Source organism: Rhinopithecus roxellana, chromosome 5, assembly GCF_007565055.1.
Source record: "Rhinopithecus roxellana isolate Shanxi Qingling chromosome 5, ASM756505v1, whole genome shotgun sequence".
In the NCBI taxonomy this organism is placed as follows: Eukaryota; Metazoa; Chordata; class Mammalia; order Primates; family Cercopithecidae; genus Rhinopithecus; species Rhinopithecus roxellana.
Genome location: NC_044553.1, coordinates 59,583,177 through 59,610,989, shown reverse-complemented (window position 1 = coordinate 59,610,989; position 27,813 = coordinate 59,583,177). Strand labels below are relative to the sequence as shown.

The window sequence follows — 27,813 nt, the reverse complement described above, 5'->3', positions numbered from 1 at the left end:
TGGACTGGGCCTCAGTCAGAGATCAGGCCCAGCTAGAAGGTAGTAGGCATCTCTGAAGAGATGGTGGAATGGGGGTGGAAAACCAGTGTGGCTGGATGTGCCCGCTTCCAGCTGTGGAGTGACTCTGCTCCTCAGCTGGGGCATGGGAAATAGGTCTTGCAGGGCAGAGCAGGAACAGGTCTGGAGGAAAGGGGTCTTGTCCTGGGGCAGAACCCCTTGAGAAGCTTCACATTTATACATCTTTGAGTCCTTCTACCAAATAGGTAACATGTTGCCAAGTACAGAATCAGCAGCCAAAAACATATTGAAAGAGAAATGAGACTTTTATTAGCTCCCAGAGCATTTTTCAATACTAAGGCAAAAAGTAAAAAGAAAGGACCTAGGCAGACCCCAGAACTCACCACGGACACACAGCAGAGTCCTTCTTTTCATATCAAGGGTATGGGTAGGCAAGAAAGGCTGCTATTTCATTGAGATAGGACCAACCACCAAGCTCAAATGAGAAGACAAGTGGAGATGTGGTGTCAGACCAGGAGGGTTAGAACTTGCTAGTGTAGAGGGCAATAATCCACTTGGGCACACGGAGGAAGGAGGGCAAGTAGGAGGCCAGCCAGCCTATGCCGGACACGTGTGAGAGAACAGAGCTCAAAGACAAATAGTCTTGGACAGGGCGGCCTGGGAACAACAGGAGTAGGAGGATTAGATTCTCATTTCCCACTCCTCAGATACCCTCACCTTGGCTGGAGAGACCGAGGGAGGAGTGGGCAGGGAACAGAGGGAACAGCAGTCAAGGCTGGCTGCTGTGCCAGGGTCCTCACCGTCCACATCCTGAAGGCCATAGCGTCGAGCAAGGTCACAGGATGGTAGCACCTTACCACTCAGGCTCAGGATATTGGGATCTGCGGGCACAGAGACAGGTGGAGATGGCAGGCAGGGGAGCGTGCAGATGACAAGGTTTGGGCCCAGTTGGACAGGGTACTGCTGAGACAGACTCAGGAGCCCTGGAAAACTCTTTCTGTTCCTAGGAAGGCTCTTGGGCCTCGGATTTTTCCACACTTCCCAGGAGCCCACTCCTAAGGTTCCCAGACCTCAAACTGGGAATGCTGACCCCTTGGGCCTCAAAAAACAGAGAAAAGAACGACATGTTCCTCAATCAACTCCCGAGCCAGATCTGGGCACTGGATGCTACCACCCTACACATCCTCCATGCCCTTTCTTATTACCAGCTGCCCCCAAACTTCACCTGTTGCCAAAGCCACCACACATTTTCCACTCAATTCTGTGGTTTCTGCAGATGAGAAGACTGATTTGAACTGAAAAACAGGGGCAGAGAAGTGAAGGGTTAATTTCCAAGAGCACTGCCCAAGTCTCCCAGTTTCAACTTCTGTTCCAGGAGAAAGAGACCAAAGACCAAAGAGGCCAAAGACCTCAAGCAGGGCCTGTAGGATCCAAAGTATTGGCAGGTGCCAGAGCCACTCCTCCCCATATCCAGGTGAGCCCTGTTCCCTGGCACCAGGATCTGCTGTCTTTGCTAAGTGGAAGGATCTGGTAGTGCCAAATAGTGTTTGGACCTTCTAAGCTAGCTGGTGTGGGGGTCAAGCGCATGGGCTTTGGAGCTAGACAGCCTTTCCACTTAGGACATATGTGACTTTCAACAAGTTTTTGCCAGGCGCGGTGGCTCACACCTGTAATCCCAGCACTTTGGGAGGCCGAGGCAGGTCAATCACGAGGTCAGGGGTTCGAGACCAGCCTGACCAACATGGTGAAACCCTGTCTCTACTAAAAATACAAAAATTAGCTGGGCATGGTGGCGGGCACCTGTAATCCCAGCTACTCAGGAGGCTGAGGCAGGAAAATTGCTTGAACCCAGGAGGTGGAGGTTGCAGTGAGCTGAGATCGCACCACTTGCACTCCAGCCTGGGCAACAGAGTGAGACTCTGTCTCAAAAAAAAAAAACCAAAACAACAACAACAACAACAACAAAACCAAGTTTCTAAACCTCTCTGGGTTTCAGTTTTGCCATCTGTAGAATGGAGCTGGTATCTCCCTTACAGGATTAAAGGAAATAATGTGTGTCCCATGCTCAGCCCTGCACCTGCCACAGTAAGCAGCTGGTGAATGGGAGTATCGGCTCTTGTTATTGTCTTGTTATTGAGGATGGAGAGGCTGACTCCCCTGTGTTCTCTGCTTCCTTCGCTCTCCCCTTACCAACCTGCTTAAGCACAGGATCATTCAGGACCTCCTCTTTTGTCATATGCTCCTTCAGCAGTTCTGTCTGCACAATTCCTGGCCACAGAGACACATAGCTGACCCCATGGCGCCGCAGCTCGTGGGCACAGTCAGCAGCCAGCTTGTCACACTGTGGAGAGGTGGAAGGCAAGGTAAGAGCCACCTAGTCATGTCACTTTCCTGCCCTGCCCTCTCTGCTTCTACTGTGAATGCTCCACCAACCCTGCCCTTCCCAGGAGCCCCAAGGCTTCAGCTGCCCACCCTCCCCAGTGTGATGCCTACTCTAGCCAACCGAGAGGAGCACAAGCAAAGGAACTGTCCATGGATGAGGCAGAGGAGGAGCTGAGAGGAGCCAGCCTTACCATTCTGACCACTGGGGACTGTACCTTCTGAGCTATAAGTACCATCACTGTCTTTTACCTCCTCAGCTCCTATGCCACTGGGTCCTCACCGCAGCTTTGCCCACACCATAGGGGACGTTGAACATATACTGCAGGCTTCCAGGGGAGGAGATGACCACGATGAGCCCCCGGCCAGCTGGTACCATCAGCCGTGCCCCATACACAGAGCAAAAGTAGTGGCCTCTAGAAGGTGCGGCAAGGGAAGAAGGAATGAACCATGTTAGTGCTGGCCTGGGTGCCACAGCCTCCGGCAGCTTCCCCTGCCTTCTGGTGGTGGTTGTCCACTAGGAAGGCTACATAGGGCAGGGTAGCAACCTGAGGAATTAGGGGCTTGAGACCATATTCTGAGAGGAAAACTGGTCAAAATAACCACTGACAGGCCTGGGCATGGTGGCTCACGCCTGTAATCCCAGCATTTTGGGAGGCTGAGGTGGGAAGATCACAAGGTCAGGAGATTGAGACCATCCTGGCTAATACAGTGAAACCCGGTCTCTACTAAAAATGCAAAAAAAGAAGCCAGGCGTGGTGGCAGGCGCCTGTAGTCCCAGTTACTCGGGAGGCTGAGGCAGGAGAATGGCATGAACCCGGGAGGCGGAGCTTGCAGTGAGCCGAGATCATGCCACCACTGGACTCCAGCCTGGGCGACAGAGTGAGACTCCGTTTCAAAAAAAAAAAAAAACCACTGAAACAGATGAGAAACAGCAATCTTTAGAAGATGAAATAGAAGGCAAGAACCCTGTCACGGTAACAATTACAAACAAAATTGCCCAGGGGGAGAAAATTTAAGAAATATATAGTGTCTACATGGAAAAACTATAAAACCATGACAGAATAAGTACAGACAAAATCTTTCAAAGCTAAGAACTGACATGTAAATCATCATTTCTATGTAAATCAATCCATAGATTCAGTCATATTGGATTATATCTCAATAAGACCTTTTGGAGAAATTGATAAAATAATCTAAAGCTCAATGAGAATAATAAACATGTGAGAACAGCCAGAAAAGCTGGGCACAGTGGCTCATGCCTGCAATCCCAGCACTTTGGGAGGCCAGTGGGGCAGATCACTTGAGCTTAGGAGTTTGAGACCAGACTGGCCAACATGGTGAAACCCCATCTATACTAAAAATACAAAAATTAGCCAGGTGTGGTGATACGTGCCTGTAGTCCCAGCTACTCGGGAGCCTGAGGCAGGAGGATCTCTTGAGCCCAGGAGGCGGAGGTTGTGGTAAGCTGAGATTGTGCCACTGCACTCCAATCTGGATGACAGAGTGAGACCGTCTCAAAAAAAAAAAAAAAAAAAAAGAGAAAGGGAACAGCCAGGAAAATTCTGAAAAAAGGATTAATGTCTTGTGGGTGGGGGGATTGCTTTCCCTACCCCTGTTGTCACCCATATGAAAATGCACAGGGGCCAGGCATGCTGGCTTATGTCTATAATCCCAGCATTTTGGGAGACTGAGATGGGAGGATTGCTTGAGGTCAGGAGTTTGAGACCAGCCTGGCCAGCGCAGCAAGACCCCATCTCTAAAAAATAAAATAAAATAAATTAAAATGTACAAGACATAATAGTTAAAAGAATGCAGTACAAGTGTAACAACAGACTGATAAGTCAATGAAACAAAACAGTGAATAATTAGATACAAGTATATGTGAGAATGCAGTGTATTACAAAAGGAACCTGTCAAGTCAGTGGGGAAAGATGGATCATTTGGGACAACTGACCAGTTATTTGAGTTGGGGGAATTGGGTCTCTGTCTCATTTATTATTTTAAAATTAAGCCTAAAAGAATCAAATATTTAAATATAAAAAATAAAAGCACAGAAGTACTGAAAGAAACATGATCAAATGTGTTTATAAACTTGAGGTGGGGAAGGCTTTTCTTAGCACCACACCCAGATAGAAACTAAAAAAGACTGACAGATTTGACTTCTTAAAATTAAGACACACACACACATACACACACAAATACAAAGATACATGTATATTTCTGTATATACAAAGAGCAGGGCAGGACTGAGTGTGGTGGCTCATGCCTATAATCCCAACACTTTGGGAGGCTGAGGCCAGCAAGAGATGAGGGTGTGGAAGGCACCTCTCTTTGGAGGCTATGGCCATGAACACTGGCCAATTTCCAGCTCTTAGGGTGTTCCTTTCTTGCCTTTGGCCTGACCATCCTTCTCTGTCCTAATGATCTTCCTTCCACTTTGGAAATCACAATTGCATTCTAATCCTGCTTTCTTGGGATTGTCACCAGAGTACCAAAATTGGAGCAGTGGGTGTTCTTACATGCTTTAGTCACATATTTGCCGATAATCTGGTGGTTACTCCCACAGGTGACTGATCACATTCATCAGGCATGGCTTGATTACATGAGAGCGTAACATCATTCCAACAGTAACAGAGGCATAACTGGTGCACATTACGCTAGGTGAATTCTAAATGCTGTGTTTCATCTGACTCCTGGGCTAGATGACCCGGTGTGACCCAATGATATCCCTGCTCTCCCAACTCTGACCCGTGAGTGCCCTTGCCTGTGGGTATGGAGTTAGGATGTGGAGACTAAAGAGCATTGGTGTTCACTCCTTCTTCTTAAGCTTCTCCTGGTCTAAAACAAAACAATTTCTCCCTCTAACCATTTTGAAAGTATAGACTACAGGCTGTGTGCATTACTGAGAGGAGCAGGCTTTCTCCCTTCTGGGTATTTCATTTGGATGGGCAGAGAGTGAGGCAGAAGAGAGGCCAAGGGCTTGTTCTGATGAAAATTACTGACAAAAACAAGGCAAGAGTTGACATTCTCAGGAACAGACTCACCTGGATGGAACTTCTCCAGAGGTAAGTGGGACAAATGGAACAGAAGGGAGAAGAAAGAGATGGGGGAGGCCAGAGGGAAAAGGAGAGGGCATGTAAGGAAAGGCCTGGCTGTTGAGCTGGCTAAGTGAGTGAGGGAACACGGGCCCTGGCAGTGGAGCACCCACCTGAGTCCAGCGTTGTTGATATCATCCCACATGGAGGCAGGGGTTTCCCAGAATGCCTTATTCCTGGTGTTCAGGATCGTCTGGAAGGCACAGGGAGGGTGATGAATGATCTGAAGGCTGGGAGGTGTGAGGGGCTAGGTAATGGAAGGGACAATGAGTGGGGATGAAGATGCAGGGGTCAGAGGGGGAGGTCAGAAATGTGGAGCTGGGACCAAAGTTCAAAGGGTACCTGGACTCCTGCATAAGCGTTGTTGACCAGCACATCCAGATGCCCTTGCTGTTCCCGAGCCACTTGCTCAAACAGGCTTCGCACTTCACTCTCCTGGCTTGAATCACACACCACAGGCACACATCGGCCCCCGAGGGATTGTGCCTGGAGTAGGACAGGGGATATGAGCTTACATTCACACACGGGTGTAAGTCATGACAAAACTCCCTCAACCAAAAGTGGACTTGAGCACTGAGAAGACAATCCTAGGAGAGCCAGCTGCAGAAGCAACATGGCAGGCAACGCTGCCCTCTGGTGTCTGTTTGAGTAGTTCCAGGAATGATAGGCCTCCCCACCCCAGAACAAGGTGAACTGCAAAGTAAGTTTTAATAATCTACAAACATTTACTGAGGCCCACCATGTGGTGTGGAGTGAGGATGTAGAGACTAAAGAGCATTGGTGTTCACTCCTTCTTCTTAATGTACTTCTCAAAGTACAATGCAAGGCATTGTACTTTACAAGTAGAGGGTAAGAACAAGTGAGGCATGGAGTCTGTTCTTGAGAAATGAGTAGGCAACCTTTTCCTTTTTGTGGTCTTTTCTATCTCTCATGCCCTTAGCTCCCACCCTTCACCACTCACCTAGAACCTCTACTCAGTCCCAGCTCTCTTACCCTCACTCCACCAATGCTCCTGCTTGGTAACTGAAAAAACCAAAGCTATCAGCCATGAATGATTTCTACTTCCTGTTCTGTCTCACTCTCTACAAATGCCCACAAACCTCCAACTGCAGAGGAAGAAGAGTCCCTTATCCAAGAACAATCCTCCTATTCTCCAAATTTATGGATCTTCCCCTATTACCCTCCTTGCCTGAACTACTGCAATGCCTCCCAACTACTCACCTGACCTCTAGTCTGTCTGCCTCAAATTAATTCTTCATAATCCAGCCAGTACGAACCATCTAAAACACAAACCCTGTTCAAAATCTCCTAACTGGATCTCCATCTCTTAGAGAATGAAGCCTGAGTTCTCTTCTAGGGTCTTCCAAGACCTACTCTTTCCTCTCCAGCCTCTCACTCACTACTCTTCCCTTGCATTATCTCGACATCTACTCTTTCACACTGTCCCTATGCTTATGGAGCTCCCTCTGTTGGAAAGGTTTTCCTAACTTCCTTTACCTAACTCTTACCTTTCAAAACTCAGTTCAAGAACCACCTACCTCCTCCAGGATGCATTCCCAAACCACTTTCCCTAGCCACTCTCCTGTGGCATCCGGATGCTCCCCAACACGCCTAGAGTATTCTGTGCGTATCTCCCTCTTACAATTTACCATATTCACATTACATTGAAATGACTGTTTTCTGTACTTCATTTCCTGTTGGACTCTATCTTCATTTTTAATTTTAATGTTTTTTTTAGAGACAGGATCTCACTGTCACCCAGGCTGGAGTGCAGTGGTGCAATCATAGCTCACTGCAACCTCGAACTCCTGGGCTCAAACGATCCTCTTGCCTCAGCTTCCCAAGTAGGTGGTACTACAGGTGCAGGCCACCGTGCCCAGCTAATTATTCAAAAAATATTTTTTGTAGAGACTGGGTCTAGCTGTGTTGCCCAGACTGGTCTCCAAAAGGCTGCACATGTTCTTAATCTTCCTTCAGAAGCACAGAAGGCCCCAGCTCGGGAATGTAAGCCAGCTGATTCTGAAGTCCCTGAAACCTTTTTAAATTGCCTTCAGGACCTGACCTCCTCCTTTCTGAAGGACATTGCAGGTAAGTGATCTTGCTGCCTTGGCCTCCCAAAGGGCTGGGACTCCAGGCATGAGCCACTGTACTCCACCATGGACTGAATCTTTGAAGAGCAGAAATTAGATCTTATTAGTCTTGATAACTTCCGTGCTTTACCCAATGCCTAGCAAATCATGGATACTCAAATATTTATTTAACTGAAGTCTAGTAAATAAGCAAAAAATGTACAGTTCAATAAAGTCTTGCCTAAAATAGAGGAAAACACAGGTCCACAACCCTTTAGTTACAATTCCAAAATCTCTGCTCTCAAACACAAAGTTCTTTTCTTTTTCTTTCTTTCTTTTCTTTTCTTTTTTTTTTTTTTTAGACAGTGTCTCCCTCTGTCGTCTAGACTGGAGTGCAGTGGCGTGATCATGGCTCAACTCCTAGGCTCAAGCGATCCTCCTGCCTCAGCCTCCAGAGTAGCTGCTGGGACTATAGGCACATGCCACCATGCCTGGCTTAAACAAAGTTTTTTCATAAAACTCACTGGGCAGCAAAATTCTACCTTACCTGAAGTTATTTACGGGGTTTTAAATTTCCACTTTGAATAAATACTCACATCTTGTTGAGTAGTATTATAGTTTCAGGTAAGGGATTAGGAAAGGGAGCGGTTAAGTGGAAGGGCTCTCTTGGGTGGTTTCTGCAACTGTGGTCCCAGAGGAAGCACTCACCTCCTGAGCAGCAACGCGAAGGGTGTCTAGATGGCGGCCAGTGATGTAAACTGTGGCACCTGCTTTGCAGAGCTGCAAGGCAATGCCACGGCCAATACCCCTGGAGGCACCAGTCACCACACACACTTTGCCCTTCATGGGAGCTGCCATGACTCACAGGCAAAGGAGGAAGGTCTGTGGAAGCAAAGACTTGCTCTGAGGGAAGCCTGGAGACTGTGTGTGTGTTGGGGCGGGGGTCAGGGGGAGGGGAGAGCCTCACTAGGGGTGAGAGGAGGAGCCAAGGTAAGAATCCTTTGAGGGGAGAGGAGTCAGAGGCGGACAACTGGGTGCAGCCCTAAGGGTAAGGGAGTCAGAGGCGGACAACTGGGTGTGGGCCTGAGGACAAGGCTGACTGTCTTTTGGGACGCCCAGAGAGTGAAGAAGGGGCTGAGTGGGACTGTCCAGAGGTGGACAACTACTACGACCCTCTGAGTGTGGCTGCCTGGATGGGGGAATCTGGCGCGGCAGCCCCTCGGGGCGCGTCCAAGCAGAGTCCTGGGCTATCTGGAGCTCCGGTCCCTGGCCTGACCCAGTCCAGCTGAGCCAGAGGCGCAGCTTCCGGGCCGGGGATGAGCGGGAAGCCTGGAGATCCGAAACCCTAAATGTGAGGCGCGTGTGCCGCTTACCTGCCACCTGCGCTGCCGCTGAGGTCCTCGCGCTGACTAGCTCGCCGTACACGTATAGTTCGAGAACTTTAATTCTGGCCGTAGGGGCGGAACAAAGTGACTACGACTGGGGCAAATTGCGGGTCTGCGGTGGAAGTCTGGGTTCTGGCCCAGATTGAGCTGGCGACGTGGAGGTAGTGTTCAAGGACTGATTCTACAGTAGGACCCGGGACGATTCTGTGCTGGGATCGAAGGGCGGAGTCCTGGGTCAAAGTTAGAACCCGCGGATAGGGCGGAGCGATCTGGGGGACACACCCACCCCGCCCGGCTGGGGCCGCGCGTAACTATGACGTAGTAGTTGCGTCAGGAGCGCGCCCGCGTTTCTGAACTTGGTTTGGGCCAGGCACACGCTTGGCGACGTTGAAGGTTCGTCCACAGCTAAGGAAACTTTTGCAGCTGGAGAGGTCCCGAAACACACATGGGGCTGGGTCCGCGCTCTCCACACAAGGTGGGGCGCCGGTTCCCAGCTGGTGGCAAACGGGGGCGCGGGGCCAAGGGGTCGGGGCGCCCCTTACCCGGCAGTAAGCGGCAACCCTGGCCGCCTCCGGATAGGCGCTCGGAGCCGCCTCCAGATTCGCACCCGCACCTGAGCCCCGAAGCTCTGGGATATTTCCGCCGGGCGCTGTCAGCATTGAAAGAGGCTCCCGAGACTGGGGAAGAACGAGGTAGGAAGCAACTTCGGGGTTTAGACCAAGAGCATCAAATCCAGGGCAGGCAAGGAAACTTTCTCGGGTCGGCAGGGCGTGGGGACTTAGTTTCATTTCCCATGTCCTCTTCCTCGGTCTCCCACCCACGACCCTTGGTTAAGTGAGGGTACATAACCGTATTGTCTACTAAGTCTCTTCAAAGTGTGTTTTTCTTCACTTTTCCAGATCTGATGGTGCACAATATTATGAAGGAAGTAGAGACTCAGGCCCTAGCTTTGTCCACTAACAGGACTGGCAGTGAGATGCTGCAGGAACTGTTGGGATTCAGTCCCTTGAAACCGCTTTGTCGCGTATGGGCTGCTCTGCGCTCCAACTTGCGCACTGTGGCCTGTCACCGATGCGGGGTCCATGTATTGCAAAGTGCTTTGCTACAGCTCCCTCGATTGCTGGGGAGTGCTGCGGAGGAGGAGGAGGAGGAGGAGCAGGAAGGGGAGGATGGGAAGGATGGTCCCACGGAGACCCTGGAGGAGCTGGTCCTGGGACTAGCCGCTGAGGTGTGTGATGATTTTCTTTTCTACTGTGGAGACACACATGGCAGCTTCGTGGTCAGAACTCTGCTTCAGGTATTAGGAGGGACTATTCTGGAGTCTGAGAGAGCCAGGCCCCGTGGTTCCCAATCATCTGGTAAGTATTACAAGAGGAGAGTGGACCTAGGGGGAAGAAGAATTTAGAAAGTTCAGAAGGAGACAGTAAATAGAAGACTAAGTCTTCATCGGGGAGCTTGACCTGGAAGAATTAGCTTGACCTGTCCTAATCTGAACAGGGCTTTAGCAAGCCAAAGATTAGTGTGTGCAGAGGCCCAGAGGTAGGGATGTATAGTTGTGTTTGGGGGACGGCTATTAGAATGGACACAGGAGGAGAAATTTTTCTTTTTAAGCATGACTTAACATTTAAATGGACTTAAGCAAAAGTAACATACATACTGGACTCAAGCAAAAGTTCAGGAAAGAATACCCTTACTACATGCAGCCCACTCTGTTATTTTATTTTATTTTTTTCCTTTTCAAAACTTTATTCTGCTCTATTTCATTAAAAAAAAAGCTAGTTGAGACCGCCAACTTGATTTCATGATACAGTCTTGCGCTGTGATCCACATTTTGAAAAACTCTGGGAAATAAAGTTAGCGAGTTTAAATGAGGCTTAATTTTGGAATGCCTTGACTACCTGACTGAGGAGGTTGAACTGTCTTCTGTGGACCATGGGGAAGCTGGTTGAAGTTTCTTAGAAATATTAAGACAGAAATGTAGTCTCAGTTCTGTCATCCAGAAGAGACATTCAGTTGTACTACATCTGTTCTGCATCTCCAAGTGGAATCCTTGTCCATCTGTGGAATTTTTCTCTCCTGGGTGACAGTTTGTGATCTCCCCACTGCACATGTTCTTAATCTTCCTTCAGAAGCACAGAAGGCCCCAGCTCGGGAATGTAAGCCAGCTGATTTTGAAGTCCCTGAAACCTTTTTAAATCGCCTTCAGGACTTGACCTCCTCCTTTCTGAAGGACATTGCAGGTAAGGAGGGAAGTAGGAGGAGAGTCTCGTATCTACTTTTCTGGAGGTGATTTTACCACCAAGCAAGGCCCTCAGGTCAGGTTATTCCTCTTCTTTTCAAACCTGGTCTGGTTTGATGTTCAAAGCACTTCGTGTAGTCCCTTTGTGTCCATAGTGCCCTGTATCTTGTTGCCTAAAGTTTGAGGTTATGCAGGTTGTCTGGATTTTGAGAAAGCTGCTTTATTTCTGCCTTCTCTCCACAGTGTTTATCACTGATAAGATCTCCAGCTTCTGTCTTCAAGTGGCTTTACAGGTTTTACACCACAAACTTCCCCAGTTTTGCGCTTATCTCTGCAATGCTGTGATTGGCTACCTGAGTACTCGCAGTTCCTCAGTAGATGGCAGGTATGGTCAGGGCCTCAGGATCATTCAAAGTTGGTGGGGCTGTGTGAAATGAATGAGGTGATGTAGTGCAACTGTATTTTGCATGAAATAGAGTTAAGACTGCCTGATGCCCTTCTTGTCCCTAGTCCCCTACTGCTATTTCTCCGAGATCAGACAAGCTCTAGACTCCTGGAGCAGGTCCTGCTGGTGTTGGAGCCCCCAAGGCTCCAGAGCCTCTTTGAGGAGCACTTGCAGGGGCAGCTGCAGACCCTGGCTGCACATCCCATTGCCAACTTCCCTTTGCAGCGCTTACTGGATGCAGTCACTACCCCTGAGCTGGTGAGTTGGAAACCTGAGCTGGTTCTGTTTCTGCTAATTCTTGATCATTGGACCTTATTTTATGGTCTCTCTGCCTCTATATATTTTTGACATTGTGCTGGCCATTGCCCTTGAAAAGCTATTCCTTGAGGTTTTCCAGAGCTTAGGATAAATTTGCCCACCTTCCAGTGAGGATTTATTTTGACTTCTCTCAGGTATGAGGACCAGCAAGAGACAGGCTTCATTCAGGTTTACAGCTTGAGGTTCCATGGCCTACCCAGACTCTGGTACTTGGCTCTAAGCCCACATGAGTGCTAGAGCTGTTGCCATAGCTGCTCTTTTCCTTTGCTGCTTAGGACTAAGGTGGGCTTCCCTGTGGTCTCATGCATTGGGTGTTAGAGTGGAAGGGCAGGTTTAATTTTAGTGGCCCCTTGCCTCTAGTTCTCCCTTACACATAGGGAAGAGCCACTTAAAATTCCTTCCTGTGAGGTGGCACCTCTAAGACTGCCCCCTTGTCCTGGGCCTTATCTAGCCAAACAAAAGTCCTGATACTGGCAATGCTTTTTTGTTTTATCTAGCATTTTTAGTTGTTTTCACTGGGAAGGTTTCTCTGAATAATGTGGTCCACCATTACCAGAATGCCAAAGTTACATCCCATATTTCCCATCAGCTGTCCCCTGTGTTTGAGGAGCTGAGCCCTGTCCTGGAAGCTGTATTGGCCCAGGGCCACCCAGGGGTAGTCATTGCCCTGGTGGGGGCCTGTCGCAGAGTTGGGGCCTACCAAGCCAAGGTCCTACAGCTCTTGTTGGAGGTGAGTGGATATTACCCACAATCCGTTTATGCCCTCAGTCCAGCTTCTACCTCTTAGGACTTATCTAATCTTAAGTTGTTGTACCTCTGGACTCAGGAAGTCTAATGCCCAAGGAGTTCACAGGAATGGGGGCAAATGAGGCCTATAGGTGCCCGCCACCACTCCCGGCTAATTTTTTTTTTTTTTTTTTTTTTAGACAGAGTTTCGCTCTTGTTGCCCAGGCTGGAGTGCAATGGTGCAGTCTCAACTCACTGCGCCTGGCCGAGGCCAAATGCTATTTCACAGTCCTGGAACAAAACTTGTCTCCCAGAACTAAGAGAGAAGTTTATTTAAGGGATAAACGTTTATTAATCCCTGTATGTGATAGAGACTGGGGATACAGCAAGGCGTGATATCCTGCTCTCATGGAGCTCACATTCTTGTGGAGTTGGGGCTTCTTTCCTTTCCTGAAGGTGTTCCCTTAAAGTTGAGGTTAGGGATGGAGAAGTTCTCAGGTTCATCATATTTTGTCTTCTCCTTTAGGCATTCCACTGTGCAGAGCCCTCATCCCGGCAAGTGGCCTGTGTGCCTCTCTTTGCCACTTTGATGGCATATGAGGTGTATTATGGACTGATGGAGGAGGAGGGGGCAGTGCCTGCAGAGCACCAGGTGAGGTAGGGGAGAGGACAAGCCAGTGACTAATTGGGAGCCAGGCCTCCTAGGGTTTAGCAAGCCTCTGACTTCTGAGGTGAGAGTGGTGACTTCATCCAGGTGGAGGTGGCAGTGTTCTGGGGATGGGCTCATCCACCTGGCTTGTTGGTGCCTCCTAATTTCCTATCTCTGCGCTCCCAGGTGGAAATGGCCGCAGCCAGGGCCTTGGGGGACGTGACAGTCCTTGGGTCTCTACTGCTCCAGCATCTGCTGCACTTCTCCGCTCCTGGTCTTGTACTTCGAAGTCTGGGTGCCTTGACGGGACCACAACTTCTGGTCCTGGCCCAAAGTCCTGCTGGCTCTCATGTGCTGGATGCCATCCTGACCAGCCCTTCTGTGACACGCAAGCAGCGCCGCCGTGTGCTGCAGAACCTAAAGGTTAGATTTCTGGCTTCTGCCTTGATTCCCCACCATCATCCATTTAGAGAATATGAGCTTTCTCAGGACTGTACCTTCAGACTCCAAAAGGCTATGTAATTACTAGACTGTTTTAATTCAGCCCCTAAACTCTTCAGAAAATTCACTCCCCGCAAGCCCCCAAAATACACTTTTGTGGACTTTGCTAGGGAGACCTACTTTGCTTGTCTCAATACAGGGACAATATGTGGCTCTGGCCTGTAGTCGCCATGGCAGCCGTGTGCTAGATGCCATCTGGAGTGGAGCAGCCTTGGGGGCTCGGAAGGAAATTGCTGCTGAGCTGGGTGAGTACCAGCCCCTCTCTTTGATGTTTCCAGACTCTTCCCCTGTCTTACTCCAGATCACTGGGTGGCTGGGAAGTCTACTGAAATTCAACAGTCGTTAGTTCCAAAGGGTGGTCTTGCTCATGGGTTCTTAGCAGTCTGCTTTCCCCTTCCCTCCCGCTGACTGATTATGCAGTCCTCTGCCCTCACCCCTCCCCCTGACTTCTGTTCTTTGGAAAGTGAAGTGTTCGCTGTATCCCAGTGGGAGTCCCAGGGTCTGGGGGAAATGGAGGGACTTTTACCTCAGGTAGAGTCTATCTTTGAGCATGGTGGTACTAAACATGAGTGGTTCCCTTTGCAGGGGAGCAGAACCAGGAGCTGATAAGAGACCCGTTCGGCCACCATGTGGCTAGAAATGTGGCCTTGACTACCTTCTTAAAGCGACGAGAGGCTTGGGAACAGCAGCAGGGTGCGGTGGCCAAGCGGAGGCGGGCATTGAACTCCATACTTGAAGACTGAGGCTTTGGATCTGGGACTGCGTGTTGATGGGGGAGGGCAAAAGGGGTTATCCACCCCATCCCTTTCCTGGTTTAAATTGGAGTCAAAAGTCGTAGTGGTAAATATTTTATATTTTTATTGGAAATGTTTTTGTTAGTTTGGGGGGAAGGATATGAAGACATCTCAGGGTAAAGTCAGAGGGCTGTCATCAGTGTGCTGGGGAGTCTAGGGACAGGAGGCATTGGTAGGGGTTAGATGTAGCTGCAATCAGACTGGGATCAAGATGCCTGGGGGACAGGCTTGTGGCCTTTCAGGGCAAGTGGGAGGCCAGAAAGGTGGCTAGGAAGGGACAGCATTCTTCAGGTAAGGGTATAGACTTGGGACGTGAGGCATTATGCTGAAAGGTTCTCTCACAAGCGGATCAGAGGACAATGGGGAAATTGGGTGAGTTATCTAGCCTGTACTGTCTGCAGGTCCTGAAATTTGATGCTGTCATAGTCTTTGCAGTGTGTCTCTTGGAATGATTCTGAGGGCAGAAGCTCAGAGCCCCTTCTTAGTAGGAATGGAGGCGTCCCTTTTGCTGCCACTGCTCAGCCCCCTCCACTACATGACGAAGGGTGGAGGAAATTCCCAGCAACATGTGGCCCAGGCCTTGCAGCAGTGTGGAGGTCCAACGAAGGAGCTCCCTGAAGGGCAGAGACAAGAGGAAATCAGATGATTTGGGAAACCTGGGAGGAAGCCATCAAGCTGGGAGATGAGGACTTTCCACAAGCAAGAGCTAACTAGGGGTAGGTGGGTACAGGAGAAGGAATTATGGGGACTATCCAACTGTAGGGGATGGGGAAGTATGACATGTTGATTTCTGACCTGAGTACTTTCTTTGGGCCGAGTCCTTGAAAGTCACAACTCATAGAGTAGAGCCCGTAGAATGTGGCTTTGACATTCAGGCTGCCAAAGAGGTCTCGAGGGTTTTGCTTGTACACGTCAAAGGTGATGCGGGCGATGTCCTTGCTGTGCTTGGGCCTCTCCCGTCCCAGGCCATATGACAGGACTCCACTCTGTAGGACACCCTTGTCAGTGCAGTACATCCTCACACCAGACACCCACCACTAATCTCCATCGGCACTGTGTCAGACTCTCCCTTGCTTAGACTTTCTGTCCACTGTGTGACATCCTTGACAATTCCACAACTCCCTCTGCACCTGGTCCCCAGGATCAGGGTTAAGCTAGAGAGGAAGCCCGGGAAAGCTCTAAAGGACGGGCAGTGGAAGCAGCCCCAGTATAGGCCTCTTACCCTTGTGGGGCTCCAGCTCTGACCAGACTCCAACACCATCAGGCACGTGTCATCTTCCAGCAGCTGGAAGAAGTCCTCACTGTCCACTGCAGTTCCATCCTCCTCTAGCACCAGGGTTGGCACTCCATTCAGCAGTAGGGTCTCCAATGCCTGCCCAATGGCAAGAAGCAAGAAGGAAGGTATCCCATGCCCCTTCCCTCTTTAGCTGCCCAACATCCATCAGTTGGCTCTAGACATTGGTCGATGTCCCACCTTGACTTTCCGGCACTTTGATACCTCCTAAAGGCTGCAGCTCTCCGTGTTCTTCAGGTTTTGGGGGATCCTAGCTAGAGGCTGAGCTTTTTCCTCTTTGCTCCTACCATGTCATTGGCATCTCCCCTTGCTCCCCTCCAAGTCACTCCTGGTTTGGAATTGGAAAGCAAGCCATTTTCTCATGAAGTCCACCCTTCTGTCTTATCTACAATGCTGCACCTCACTTCCCACACCCTCAGAGTTCTCCAGAAGTGTTTTCAGTAATAGTGTTTAACCTTTTTGAGTCCTTACTCTGTGCCGGGTATGAGGACTTTACCTACATTATCCTCTTACTCCTTTCAACAACCCTAGGAGGTGATGTGTTATTATTGCCTTTTTATAGATGAAGAAACTTGAGGTTTTGATAGGTTGAACAACTTCCCAAGGTTTGACAGCCAGGAAGTGGCAGAATCAGAATTTGAACTTGATTTGTCATACAAATTGCTTTCCATACTGGCCTCTGAATTCCATCCCTCCAACTCTCCCTATCTCCTGCTAACCCCTGCTCCCATAGAAAAGCTCACTAGGTGGAAAATGAACAAACTGACCGGAGCTCATGAGGCCCACCCCACTGCTTTTAGCCCTCAGAGGGAGGGGCAGCTGTGTGACTTCAGCCCTCTCTGCTCCATCATCACAGTTGCCACTGTTGTGGAGCCCCTTGGCTTCCCCTGCTAAAGGAACCGCGGAACTTGGCCTACTTACTTTGGCTAGCAGCTCCTGGCGGGTGGCAGCTGTCAGGCCTTTCCGGATGGTCCGCTTGTGGTTACAGACACGGAAAGGTCGCTGGGGTGGTGAAGCTGAGGTCCAGACCCTCCGTCCAAACTCCGAGCTTATATTAGATACTGACCTGGTAGTTGAGAAGAAAAGTCAAGAAGGGGTGAGGAGGGGCTTAGTGAGTGTAAAGGGCATGATGGGGGTAGAGTGGCTAGAGGGCTAGGGAGGGAGAGATCTAGGTTTATAGATGGTAGAGATGAGGGAGAGACCATGGAGTACAGGTGGGGGTGGGTGGGTCAAGAGCTTGACAAGCCCACTATGGAGTGGGGAGCAGAAAAGGAAGGGGTACTGGTTAGTGTCCTAGGGGCTGAGTGGAGTGTTGTTGCCCTGCTTATAACCCCTAAAGGTAGAGGGCAGAGCAGAGGGTTAGCAGTCACCTGAGTAGGTCACTGGGGTTCAGAGCTGAGAGGTACTCCATGGTGGATGGGAGAGTTCCTTCCCTGGAACTTCTGGGCTGGGTGGTTCTCTCCTGTGCTGGGGCTTTAGTGGTGTTTTCTGTTACAAACCTGGGATCTCAGCCCAGGGCAACGTGGGAATGAGTCAAGCCTGGACTCTGGCCCCCCTGCCTGACCAGTAAGAAGGGCAAAGTCCAAGGGGAGGGATGAGGGAGGGGCCAGATGGGGTCCTGGAGGAAGAATTGCCTGGCAAAAGCCATTGGAGCTTGTATGTGTGCCTTTGGTAATGACATGTGTTGTGAGGGTAGATGGGAACCATGTAAAAGGATGAAACGTGACCTCTTGTGTTTTTTTATTTCTATGAGGGAATTTCTGGGGATGGGTTCTGGCTCTCAGACTCTGAGAAGCTGCATTTTATGTGAGTGGTTCTGTGTGTGCTGCCACCTACTGGAGTAGCCGTAAGCTTCAGCTTTAGGAAAAGGGATCCCGGGGTTGGAGTGTGGGGAAGCTGGATGGCAGCATGGCAGGGCTTTGGAAAATGAGAGGTGAGACTGTGTCCAGGAAGGGTGTAAGGAGAGGATGGATCCTGATCCATGGATTCAGGATCATTAGGGTCCTGTCTGGGACCCTGGCTTTCCTACTTACCTGCTCCTTCCTCCTTGGTCAAAGGAGGGGCTGGCTCATTGCTCTGACTTCGGTTTCCAGAACTGCCTGTGGAGTTCGGTCACACTTAGGTCATCTTCTCTCTCACCTTTCTGCTTTTGCCAACTAATGGACATGAAGGAGATGTGAATGGGGCAGGAATGTCCTTTGATGGCATCAAGACTTTAGCTTCTGGTGCACTGTGTCCCAGTCCTGATTTCAGTTGCAGCCGTGATGGACAGTTGCATGGAAGCTGAGACTCACTGACAGTGAAACCCTCAAATGAACACAATCCCTGCTTTCCTGCCCAGGATCCTTGTAGGGTCCCCCAGCTGCCCCACTTTTTTTCTGTGTCCTGACAAAGAAACAGAGTAACTTGATTGCCTTGTGACCTGGCCAGCTGCATTTCCCCTGGAGGCTTGAGCCCAAGCCAGAGCCTTGAAAAGGTATTCAGGTTGTTGCCCAAAACACAAAAAAACTGGCCCTGGCCCTGAACCAAATACCTTGAACCCTCATAATCTCCATACCCTGACCCCTTTGTTTTGGACATAGCGAGATAGAACAACTCTTTCTCTCACTGTCTGTTGTAAGGATATGCTGTAGCCCACTCATTAAGTACATTCTCCTAATAAATGCTTTGGACTGATCACCCTGCCAGTCTTTTGTCTTGGGCAATCTGTACTTTTCTTAGAGATTCCCAAGGCCTACTGAAGGGACTTAACACACTCTTCATGGTTTTCCCCTCTTGTTTTACCCTATGCCCTCACTTCCTGAGTTAACCTCCCAAATACAGGATTACTGGTACCTAGGCCCTTAGCTCAGACTCTGCTTTGGGAGGCCCCAACCTAAGACAGTGGTCCTGGTGCTCTGTCCAAGGAATCTCAAGTTCTGGCTGTTAACTTGGGCAGAGGCCTTTCTTTTCCCTTCCCCCAGCTCTATCCATCTGCCAGGCCCCCGTCAAATCTATTCATTTCCAAGTTTTGCTCGACTTTTCCAAGAAGAGAGGGCTGCTGCTTAGTATGTCCCTACTACTGCATCCTTTCCTTTCTTGTCTTGTATTCTTGTACAGCGTGGAAATGGGATCTCTTCGTGGTTGTGTGTCATGAGTCCCTAACCATTATGCCTCCATGCATCTCCTGTTCCTCCTGGAACCTGGCAGCATGCCGTACATGGAAAAGCTGCCACTGACAGCCCAGTGAGAGCCCTGAGGGTGGAGTGATTGGGGCAGGGCCCGAGGCAAGAGATGGGAGGAGGTAGGCCAGAAGCTGAAGAAAAGGGGCTCAGCCGGACCAGGAGACTGGAAAACAGGCAAAGATAGAGCAGATGGGGTACAGAGTTGTTTGGGTCACCTTCTCTGCAGACCAGAGAGGCCAAGCAACATACATGCTGCAGAAGGTAGGCTGGGAGGATTGGGGCCAGAGCTGGGGGAGGGATGAGAACAGAAGCGGGACCAGGGTCAGGATTCAGCAGAGTCCTCCTATTTCCTTCCACGGCCAGGGAATCTTACTGCCCCACTTCAGCTTATGCTGTTTCCTGGCAAGGCAGGCTCTCACACGCCCGGACACTTGGATACGTTGGTGATGGGAAGGAGTAGGGTGAGGGAGGGGCCCCAGGAGAGGCCCAGGATGAGCCTCATCTTGTCCGTCCCCATTCTTGCCTTACCCTCTGCAAATGTGATAGGCACAGGACAGGAGTAGGCACCTCGCCCACTGCTGCTTAACCTTTCAGCTTCTCCAGGCCCCCAATCGTGCTTGCTCCCACCTTGGTAAGTAGATCTGCGCAGGTCCCTTTATACCCCACCATCCACTTTTGCCCAGATGTGCTAGAATGGGGCTGGACAAAGAAGGAGGGGCCAGACTAGAGGAATGGTGGTAGAGATAGTGACAGCCTGGGGTGAGGACTTTATGCCTGTTTACCACTGAGCTCTGGGAAGGAGCCAGGAGTGGGGCAGGTCAGCTGACTGGGAGCAGGGGATCTGGGTTCCAAGAAGGAGTAGTGTTTGAGGTGGGGTCTGGGTCCTCGTAGAAGTCAGGACTCCCAGGCAGAAAAGAGGCAGGCTGCAGGGAAGTAAGGAGGAGGCATGGCCCCTTCTCATCGGTCATCACAGGTGGGGTTTTGCCCCACCCCTGAACGCCCTCTGTGGCGCCTTCCACCCACCTGTAGGCCCAGAAGGATGTCGGCCTGCTACCGTCCCCCAGGGAACGAGACACTGCTGAGCTGGAAGACTTCGCGGGCCACAGGCACAGCCTTCCTGCTCCTGGCGGCGCTGTTGGGGCTGCCCGGCAACGGCTTCGTGGTGTGGAGCTTGGCAGGCTGGCGGCCTGCACGGGGGCGACCGCTGGCAGCCACGCTTGTGCTGCACCTGGCTTTGGCCGACGGCGCGGTGCTGCTGCTCACGCCGCTCTTTGTGGCCTTCCTGACCGGGCAGGCCTGGCCGCTGGGCCAGGCGGGCTGCAAGGCGGTGTACTACGTGTGTGCGCTCAGCATGTACGCCAGTGTGCTGCTCACCGGCCTGCTCAGCCTGCAGCGCTGCCTCGCGGTCACCCGCCCCTTCCTGGCGCCCCGGCTGCGCAGCCCGGCCCTGGCCCGCCGCCTGCTGCTGGCCGTCTGGCTGGCCGCCCTCTTGCTCGCCATTCCGGCTGCCATCTACCGCCACCTGTGGAGGGACCACGTATGCCAGCTGTGCCACCCGTCGCCGGCCCACGCCGCTGCCCACCTGAGCCTGGAGACTCTGACTGCCTTCGTGCTTCCTTTCGGGTTGATGCTTGGCTGCTACAGCGTGACGCTGGCGCGGCTGCGGGGCGCCCGCTGGGGCTCCGGGCGGCATGGGGCACGGGTGGGCCGGCTGGTGAGCGCCATCGTGCTTGCCTTCGGCTTGCTCTGGGCTCCCTACCACGCGGTCAACCTTCTGCAGGCAGCCGCCGCGCTGGCTCCACCGGAAGGGACCTTGGCAAAGCTGGGCGGGGCTGGCCAGGCGGCGCGAGCAGGAACTACGGCTTTGGCCTTCTTCAGTTCTAGCGTCAACCCGGTGCTGTACGTCTTCACCGCTGGAGATCTGCTGCCCCGGGCAGGTCCCCGTTTCCTCGCGCGGCTCTTCGAAGGCTCCGGGGAGGCCCGAGGGGGCGGCCGCTCTAGGGAGGGGACCATGGAGCTCCGAACTACCCCTCAGCTGAAAGTGGTGGGGCAGGGCCGCGGCAATGGAGACCCGGGGGGTGGGATGGAGAAGGACGGTCCGGAATGGGACCTTTGACACCAAACCCTACAACCTGTTGCCCTTCCCTCTCCCTTTCCATCCTCTCACCCTCTGGAGCTCAGTGCTCTGGAACATTTGGGGACCCTTCTTTGACTAGAGTTTGGATCTGACTGGGTAGGATTACTATACACCTCAGGCAGGCCCAGGCTCCTGCATACTGAGGGATTATGAGGGTGGTGATGGTCCCTGTTAAGGACTATTGCGTGCTTGCAAGTTGGCATGTACCCATGTGCCAGGACTGCTTACTTGTTGCCAATAGCTGTTATTGTGAAATACACTGGGAAGCCATTAGATGATGACTTGTGTGCCTCCCCTGGTGGTTCTTCATGCCTGAGTTGTACTGAAGACACCTAGTTCCCTTCTGGGTCAAGCCAGGGCTGGGCAGTGCCGGCCTTCAGTGGCATCTTGACCTGCCCTCCTCAGTCCAGGTGCCCTGGTTCCACAGGCCAATCCATAGAACCACTCTGGAAATAAAGGAGAAAATGGAAGGAGAAGTATGGGAGCTTGGATGAGGGGTAGGAATGGGATCCATTCTCTGAGGCTTATAAAAGCCTCTGGGGGAGGAAATGGCTCTGAAGGGGAAACTGAATCTGTGGGGTTTGAAAGGAAAGTTTTCCTGCCTGTCTTGTGTTTGGTCCAGTGGGTGTGAGAGAGGCACACAAGGAGTGGACAGTGATGTAGGGGCCCTGGGAGTCTGAGACTTACCTTCCTCCCTGACCATCTGTTCCTCCCTGCAAAGGCCACCTGACGTGAAAAGGAGCCCAGGAGCAGGCACTCAGTCTGGGAAGTTTGGAGGTTGGCCATCAGGGGGTATGAGGAATGGCAGGAATATTTAGAGGACAGGAATAATTTTTCAGAAAAGTGCCACTTATTCTTTTTGCCAAGTCTGGGCTCCTTCCAGGATGCTGCTAGCTATTCCTGGCCCCTTCCCCAATACTTATCTGCCCCCACCTTTTGGAATCCATATCTAGGTCTAAAAACGGTTCTAGATCCTGACACCTTTGATTGGGGGATGTAGAATGGGATTCTTTTCAGGGGACATCCACAGGTACACACTCGTGGTCACTAAGGTGACCAGCTCATCCCAGTTGGCCCAGGACTTTCCCAGTTTTAGCACTGAAAATCCCTTGTCCCAGCCCTGTCGGTTTCCCAACAAACTGAAATGGTTGGCCCTTCAAGTGGCTACCCTGACCATCACCCCAGGCTCTACTTTAGTGACTGCTCATACCTCCCTGCCTCCCAGACAGAAGTTGAAACAGAGCAAAAGAAACCCAGTCCCCAGGATCATGCTGGGGCTACCAAAACTGGGATGAACTAGCATCTGTGAACTAGAACAGCAGGGAGTATGCTTAGAGTGCCTGGTCCTGGGTATGGGGAAGAAAGGCCATCAAGGTAGATGTGGGTGGGGAACAACTTGGGAGGGGAGGCAAGGACAACCCAGTTTCTGTCTGAAGGGACCTCTGGTTGACCCTGGAGCTTCTGTCCCCAAATATAGGCCTCACGGGATTCTTTCTGTCCTCGTGCGCTGGGCAGAGGTTCCCTAACTTCCTTTGTTGCATATTCCCCATCTCTGACACCCAGTGCGGTCAGAAAGCCCTTCCTTAACTCAGACTTCAGTTCTTGCTGCGGTTTCTGCCCATTGCTTTTCATCATATCCTCTGACAGCTACGAGGTCAACTCTGCTCTGGCTTTTCTCCAGGCAGAGCAAGTGGGGGCTCTGGAAAGGTTAAGGGATCTCAGTGACCACCATTACACTTTGCATCTTTCCTGAGAAGTGAGAGTTGAAAGGGAAACAGGAAGGCCCATGGTCAGATTGAAGGAAGGAATTTTTAGTTTCTTCTTTTCTTTTCTTTTTCTTTTTCTTGTTTTGAGATGGAGTCTCGCTCGGTCACTCAGCCTGGAGTGCAGTGGTATGATCTCAGCTCACTGCAGCCTCCACTACCTGAGTTCACGTGATTCTCCTGCCTCAGCCTCCCAAGTAGCTGAGACTACAGGCACATGCCACTACACCCAGCTAACTTTTGTATTTTTAGTAGAAACGGGGTTTCACCATGTTGGCCAGGCTGGTCTCAAATTACTGACATCAAGCAATCCGCTCCCCTCAGCCTCCCAAAGTGCTGGGATTACCAGTATGAACCACCACAACCCACCAGGAATTTTTAGTTCTTAGCTTTTGCAGGAGACTTCAAGGAAAGGAGATGTTCCTCTGTCCAGGAAATGGGGAAGGTGACCATTTTTGCATTCCTGGTTTCCCCTCTTGGCAGGGTAGGCATGAGGCATCACTGTTCCTGCTCTCTCACTCCTGCTCCTCATGCTCAGCCTGCCTAGCTCGGCCTCGACTTTCTCTGTGTGTCTAAAGTGGAACTGGATAGAAGGCTGTGGGAAGATAGGAAAGAGATGGTGCCAATCCCCTTGCCTAGATCTTAAATCCAGACTCAGCAAGGCAATCACATGGGCAAGCACAAGGCAGGGGTTTGGGGAAAGGGGAAGTAATTGGCATTCTCTGTGATACCAAGGAGACCATTTGGATTTTGGCTTCTACCAAAGAGAATGGAGAATTGGTTGACCTAAATGGAACCAATCCCTTTAAATAAGGCGAGGAAAGGGGGTGCTGGAAGATGGCCACACAACCTAGATCCTAGCTTGAACTGAAGCCAAGAGCAGAGTGCTGCCCCCTTTGGCAATTTACTGACATGCCCTCTTTAAATCATGATGTTATCTAACCCAAACCCAGACCCAGGACCTAGTCACAGCTCCAACCTACACTTCCTATTAATTAAAAAAAAAAAAAAGAAAAACTACATTATTAATGCAAAACAAACTAACAAACAAAGATATCAGCATTGTAGCCTCTCAATCTGAGCCCATTTCCCTTCTCTGGCTACCATACCTCTTTCTCCTATATGATACCATTCACTACTTTGTTTAATTCTCCAGTCTAGACCTGCATCTTGAGACCACACCCAGCCTACTCACTCCCCACACCCCTCTTTCCTCTCACTGCTCCTTCCTGGTCTCTTCTCATCTGGCTCCATCTCTGAGGAGTCCTCAGAGAAACCCTTCTGGGTTGCCCTGGAACACAGACTATCCCCCCTCCTAGTGAAGGGAGTGGGTAGGGGTTTCAGCCCCACCCTCAGGAAGATGCATCTTCCCTGTCCTCTGCTCTATGGTACTTCCTCTCTGGCTGACTTAGCAAACAGCACCTAGACTGGGGGCCAGGCCCTTGGCAGTGGGACAGATCCAGGGATAGGCTACAGCACCTTGCCCTGACCCTGGGATTGGCATCAGCTTCCAACCAGTTCCTGTCAAAGCTTGTAAGTAAGTATCCTGGGAACGGCAGTGGTTGTGGTGGTGGTGGGACGGTGTGCAGCCATGAAAGAAGGTGCAAAGGAATCTCCAAAGAAAGCCTGACCAGTGTAAAAGTTGGGAGGCTTTGTCCTTGTCACTTGTCCACTAACTCCTCCCCTCCCTGTTATTCCTGGTTGACCCTGGGCATCTCTGGGGACAGTAGGCAGGTGATTGGGAAAGTTAATGGGATTGAGGGGATGAGGGCCTGGCAGGGGGCAAGAAAGCTGGCCTTTCAAGGGGTGCAGCATTGGTAGGAACTCTCAGGTTGGTTCTGGGCTTTAGGGTCTCCTAAGGGGAGGAGACTGAAAAGGTCTGGAAATGCTGCTGCTGCTGCTGCTGCTGCTGCTGCTGCTGCTGTGGTCACTGTATATTTTGCAATTGGGTCTGGGCAGGAAGGGGCCCCATGACCCAGTTAGGAAACGAGTCTTTGTACTCAACCAGATCCCTTTAAGATGTCAGTCTGCAGCGATGGGGGCAGTATATTTCAGGGGGACCTCTGATGCTGCTGACCCTGGAGATAGACTAGAGTTCTCAGTCTAGGCGTGTCCATGGTGTCAGGAAACCCTTGGTCCTCTACTCTCATGCGTTTGTCCGCCCTCACTCTCCAGGTCCTCCCGACAGCCATGAACACTACATCTGCAGCACCCCCCTCACTAGCCAACTTTCTGTTGGCTATCATCCTGCTGTCAGTGGCGCTGGCTGTGGGGCTTCCCGGCAACAGCTTTGTGGTGTGGAGCATCTTGAAAAGGATGAAGAAGCGCTCTGTCACTGCCCTGTTGGTGCTGAACCTGGCCCTGGCCGACCTGGCCGTATTGCTCACTGCTCCCTTTTTCCTTCACTTCCTGGCCCAAGGCACCTGGAGTTTTGGATTGGCTGGTTGTCGCCTGTGCCACTATGTCTGTGGAGTCAGCATGTACGCCAGTGTCCTGCTTATCACAGCCATGAGTCTAGACCGCTCACTGGCAGTGGCCCTCCCCTTTGTGTCCCAGAAGCTACGCACCAAGGCGATGGCCCTGCGGGTGCTGGCAGGCATCTGGGTGGTGTCCTTTCTGCTGGCCACACCCGTCCTCGTGTACCGCACAGTAGTGGCCTCGAAAACGAACATGAGCCTGTGTTCTCCGAAGTACCCCAGCAAGAAGCACCAGGCCTTCCATCTAATCTTTGAGGCCGTCACGGGCTTCCTGCTGCCCTTCCTGGCTGTGGTGGCCAGCTACTCCGACATAGGGCGTCGGCTGCAGGCCCGGCGCTTCCGCCGCAGCCGCCGCACTGGTCGCCTGGTGGTGCTCATCATCCTGGCCTTCGCCGCCTTCTGGCTGCCCTACCACGTGGTGAACCTGGCCGAAGCCGCCCGTGCGCTGGCCGGCCAGGCCTCCGGGTCGGGGCTCGTGGGGCAGCGGCTGGCACTGGCCCGCAAGGTACTCATCGCGCTCGCCTTCCTGAGCAGCAGTGTGAACCCCGTGCTGTACGCCTGCGCCGGCGGCGGCCTGCTACGCTCAGCGGGCGTGGGCTTCGTCGCCAAGCTGCTGGAGGGCACGGGCTCCGAGGCGTCCAGTACCCGCCGCGGGGGCAGCCTGGGCCAGACCGTGAGGGGCGGCCCCGCCGCTCAGGAGCCTGGCCCTTCCGAGAGCCTCACTGCCTCCAGCCCTCTCGAGTTAAACGAACTGAACTAGGCCTGGTGGAAGGAGGCTCACTTTCTCCTGGCAGAATGCCAGCCCTGAGCCAGTTCTGTACCTGGAGGAGGAGTAGGGGCGTGGAGGGCGTGGGAGGCGGGAGTGGAGTGGAAGAAGAGGGAGAGGTGGAGCAAAGTGAGGGCTGAGTGAGAGAGTGCTCCATCCTGGCTCCCACAGGCAGCTTTAACCATTAAAACTGAAGTCTGAAATTGGGTCAACCTTGTGAGTGGGGTACGTGTGCTGTGGGCATCGGGGTGCTCGTGAGTGCCCTGGTGGGACCCCTTTTAGCAGCTGAGAGTCACCTCCTTTAGTTCCCCATGATTTACAATTTTGGAAAGGACACAAGGACAAACATAGATTGCCCCCATCCCAGGTGATTCCGAGTGCGCAGTCTGCAGACAATACTTAGCAAAACGCAGTCTACGGACTCCTAAAGCAGCTTGTCTAGGAAGACCACCCATGTGGGCCTATCACTCCAAGCTCTGTGACTCAGGGGACCTTCTGAGAAAACAGCACTGCTATGAAACATCTTCCCTGAAACCTGCGATAAGTCTCCTTGTTAGCATGACTCCAACTTCCTGACAATAATCTTTGTCCTCTCTGTAGGAGGTATTCTAGGGGATGCCTTCCTTCCTTCCATTTCACAAAGAGGTCAGACTTGAGGACTAAGTCATTAGATCTTATCCCTTAGAATTCTGCATATCAGCATCTGCTAACCTCCACAACACACCCTGGCACAGGGTGGGGCTGAGGGCCCCAGGAAACAAAGATTCCCAAAAGTGAGAGGGATGAGTCATTATTTCCTAGAGATGACTGTTGTTTTAGAGAACCTTGGTCCAACTCTGTTCTGACAAGGTTTTAGGAAGATGGCAACAACAGTGGCAGCAGTGTACTTTTTGGATCTTTCTCATAAAAAAACAAAAGAGCAAGTAAGAGAGTGAAACCAAATATTCACATGTAACACCCGCATCAAACCTAGTATGTCAAGGTATCTCCCATGGACCCCAAAGTATGAGCCAGTGAGAATGAGTCATCAATACCTCAAGACCCATATACCAGCATCTGTGCAGAAGGATACAGAAGGAAGCAAAGGGATGTTGGATGGATCTAAGAAGAGGAGACCCCCAAGCTGTCTACAGATCCTTACTGGAAAGCATGGTGTACCAATTTGAGAACAGCAGCTGAAACTGGGAGGGACCTAACAGAGTATTTCTCAGACCTCTCACCCATTCTGTATGGTGAACACATGATAGGTACTTGTTTAGTGTTTGTTGAATGAATAAAGTTCAAATGACATTTCCCTGGAGATTCTTCCGGTATTTGTGAGTAGGGGGCAGGAAAGGGCAAATCTTTGTTTTGAGCCATGTGGCTAAATTCTTTACGCTTCCAAGGTGTACAAAATGCTGGAATCAAGTTGGCAGAGAGGCTGAGGGAGTTCTCTTCCTGAGCTTGTGAAAACAATCACTCCCTTTCAACATGCTCAGTCTCACATGCATGCATGTGTGCACACATATGCACACACACACTTACACACACACACTTGCACTAAAATTGGCCTGGGAAGAATACTTCCCGCTGAAGGGCAAGGAGAAGGTGA

General features: G+C 51.3%; 5 protein-coding genes across 11 annotated transcripts; 3 read left to right on the top strand and 2 right to left on the bottom strand.

Annotated features, from left to right (window-relative positions):
• Window positions 1-304: 304 nt before the first annotated feature.
• DHRS1 (dehydrogenase/reductase 1) lies at window positions 305-9,168 on the bottom strand. The gene is made up of 9 exons (XM_010363733.2): window positions 8,938-9,168; window positions 8,273-8,446; window positions 5,838-5,981; window positions 5,609-5,688; window positions 2,681-2,813; window positions 2,213-2,359; window positions 1,244-1,313; window positions 819-899; window positions 305-675 (listed from the first exon to the last, which is right to left on the bottom strand). The coding sequence occupies exons 2-9, from the start codon at window positions 8,420-8,422 to the stop codon at window positions 539-541; spliced, it is 942 nt and encodes a 313-aa protein (XP_010362035.1). The 5' UTR covers window positions 8,423-8,446; window positions 8,938-9,168; the 3' UTR covers window positions 305-538.
• A 108-nt stretch (window positions 9,169-9,276) lies between these two features.
• On the top strand, window positions 9,277-18,589 carry NOP9 (NOP9 nucleolar protein). 2 transcript variants are annotated; one of them, XM_010363723.2, is made up of 10 exons: window positions 9,277-9,641; window positions 9,849-10,307; window positions 11,079-11,189; window positions 11,432-11,573; window positions 11,699-11,891; window positions 12,541-12,681; window positions 13,204-13,329; window positions 13,513-13,749; window positions 13,967-14,072; window positions 14,413-18,589. In XM_010363723.2, the coding sequence occupies exons 1-10, from the start codon at window positions 9,395-9,397 to the stop codon at window positions 14,568-14,570; spliced, it is 1,920 nt and encodes a 639-aa protein (XP_010362025.2). In that variant the 5' UTR covers window positions 9,277-9,394; the 3' UTR covers window positions 14,571-18,589. The 2 variants fall into 2 exon arrangements, with proteins under 2 accessions (XP_010362025.2, XP_010362024.2); XM_010363722.2 differs by having other exon boundaries at window positions 11,037-11,189; window positions 14,413-17,641.
• LTB4R2 (leukotriene B4 receptor 2) lies at window positions 14,535-21,489 on the top strand. 5 transcript variants are annotated; one of them, XM_010363725.2, is made up of 3 exons: window positions 15,227-15,337; window positions 19,626-19,710; window positions 20,109-21,489. In XM_010363725.2, exon 3 carries the CDS (start codon window positions 20,119-20,121, stop codon window positions 21,193-21,195), a length of 1,077 nt encoding a protein of 358 aa, XP_010362027.1. In that variant the 5' UTR covers window positions 15,227-15,337; window positions 19,626-19,710; window positions 20,109-20,118; the 3' UTR covers window positions 21,196-21,489. The 5 variants fall into 5 exon arrangements, with proteins under 5 accessions (XP_010362029.1, XP_030787205.1, XP_010362027.1 ...); XM_010363726.2 differs by having other exon boundaries at window positions 20,053-21,489; XM_010363727.2 differs by lacking the exons at window positions 15,227-15,337; window positions 19,626-19,710 and adding an exon at window positions 14,535-14,667.
• CIDEB (cell death inducing DFFA like effector b) lies at window positions 14,663-17,640 on the bottom strand. Its single transcript, XM_010363721.2, has 5 exons — window positions 17,286-17,640; window positions 16,837-16,981; window positions 15,844-15,993; window positions 15,417-15,607; window positions 14,663-15,235 (listed from the first exon to the last, which is right to left on the bottom strand). The coding sequence occupies exons 1-5, from the start codon at window positions 17,324-17,326 to the stop codon at window positions 15,103-15,105; spliced, it is 660 nt and encodes a 219-aa protein (XP_010362023.1). The 5' UTR covers window positions 17,327-17,640; the 3' UTR covers window positions 14,663-15,102.
• Window positions 21,481-27,522, top strand: LTB4R (leukotriene B4 receptor). 2 transcript variants are annotated; one of them, XM_010363728.2, is made up of 2 exons: window positions 21,481-24,516; window positions 25,155-27,522. In XM_010363728.2, the coding sequence occupies exon 2, from the start codon at window positions 25,170-25,172 to the stop codon at window positions 26,214-26,216; it is 1,047 nt and encodes a 348-aa protein (XP_010362030.1). In that variant the 5' UTR covers window positions 21,481-24,516; window positions 25,155-25,169; the 3' UTR covers window positions 26,217-27,522. The 2 variants fall into 2 exon arrangements, with proteins under 2 accessions (XP_010362030.1, XP_010362031.1); XM_010363729.2 differs by having other exon boundaries at window positions 23,218-24,512.
• Window positions 27,523-27,813: the final 291 nt, after the last annotated feature.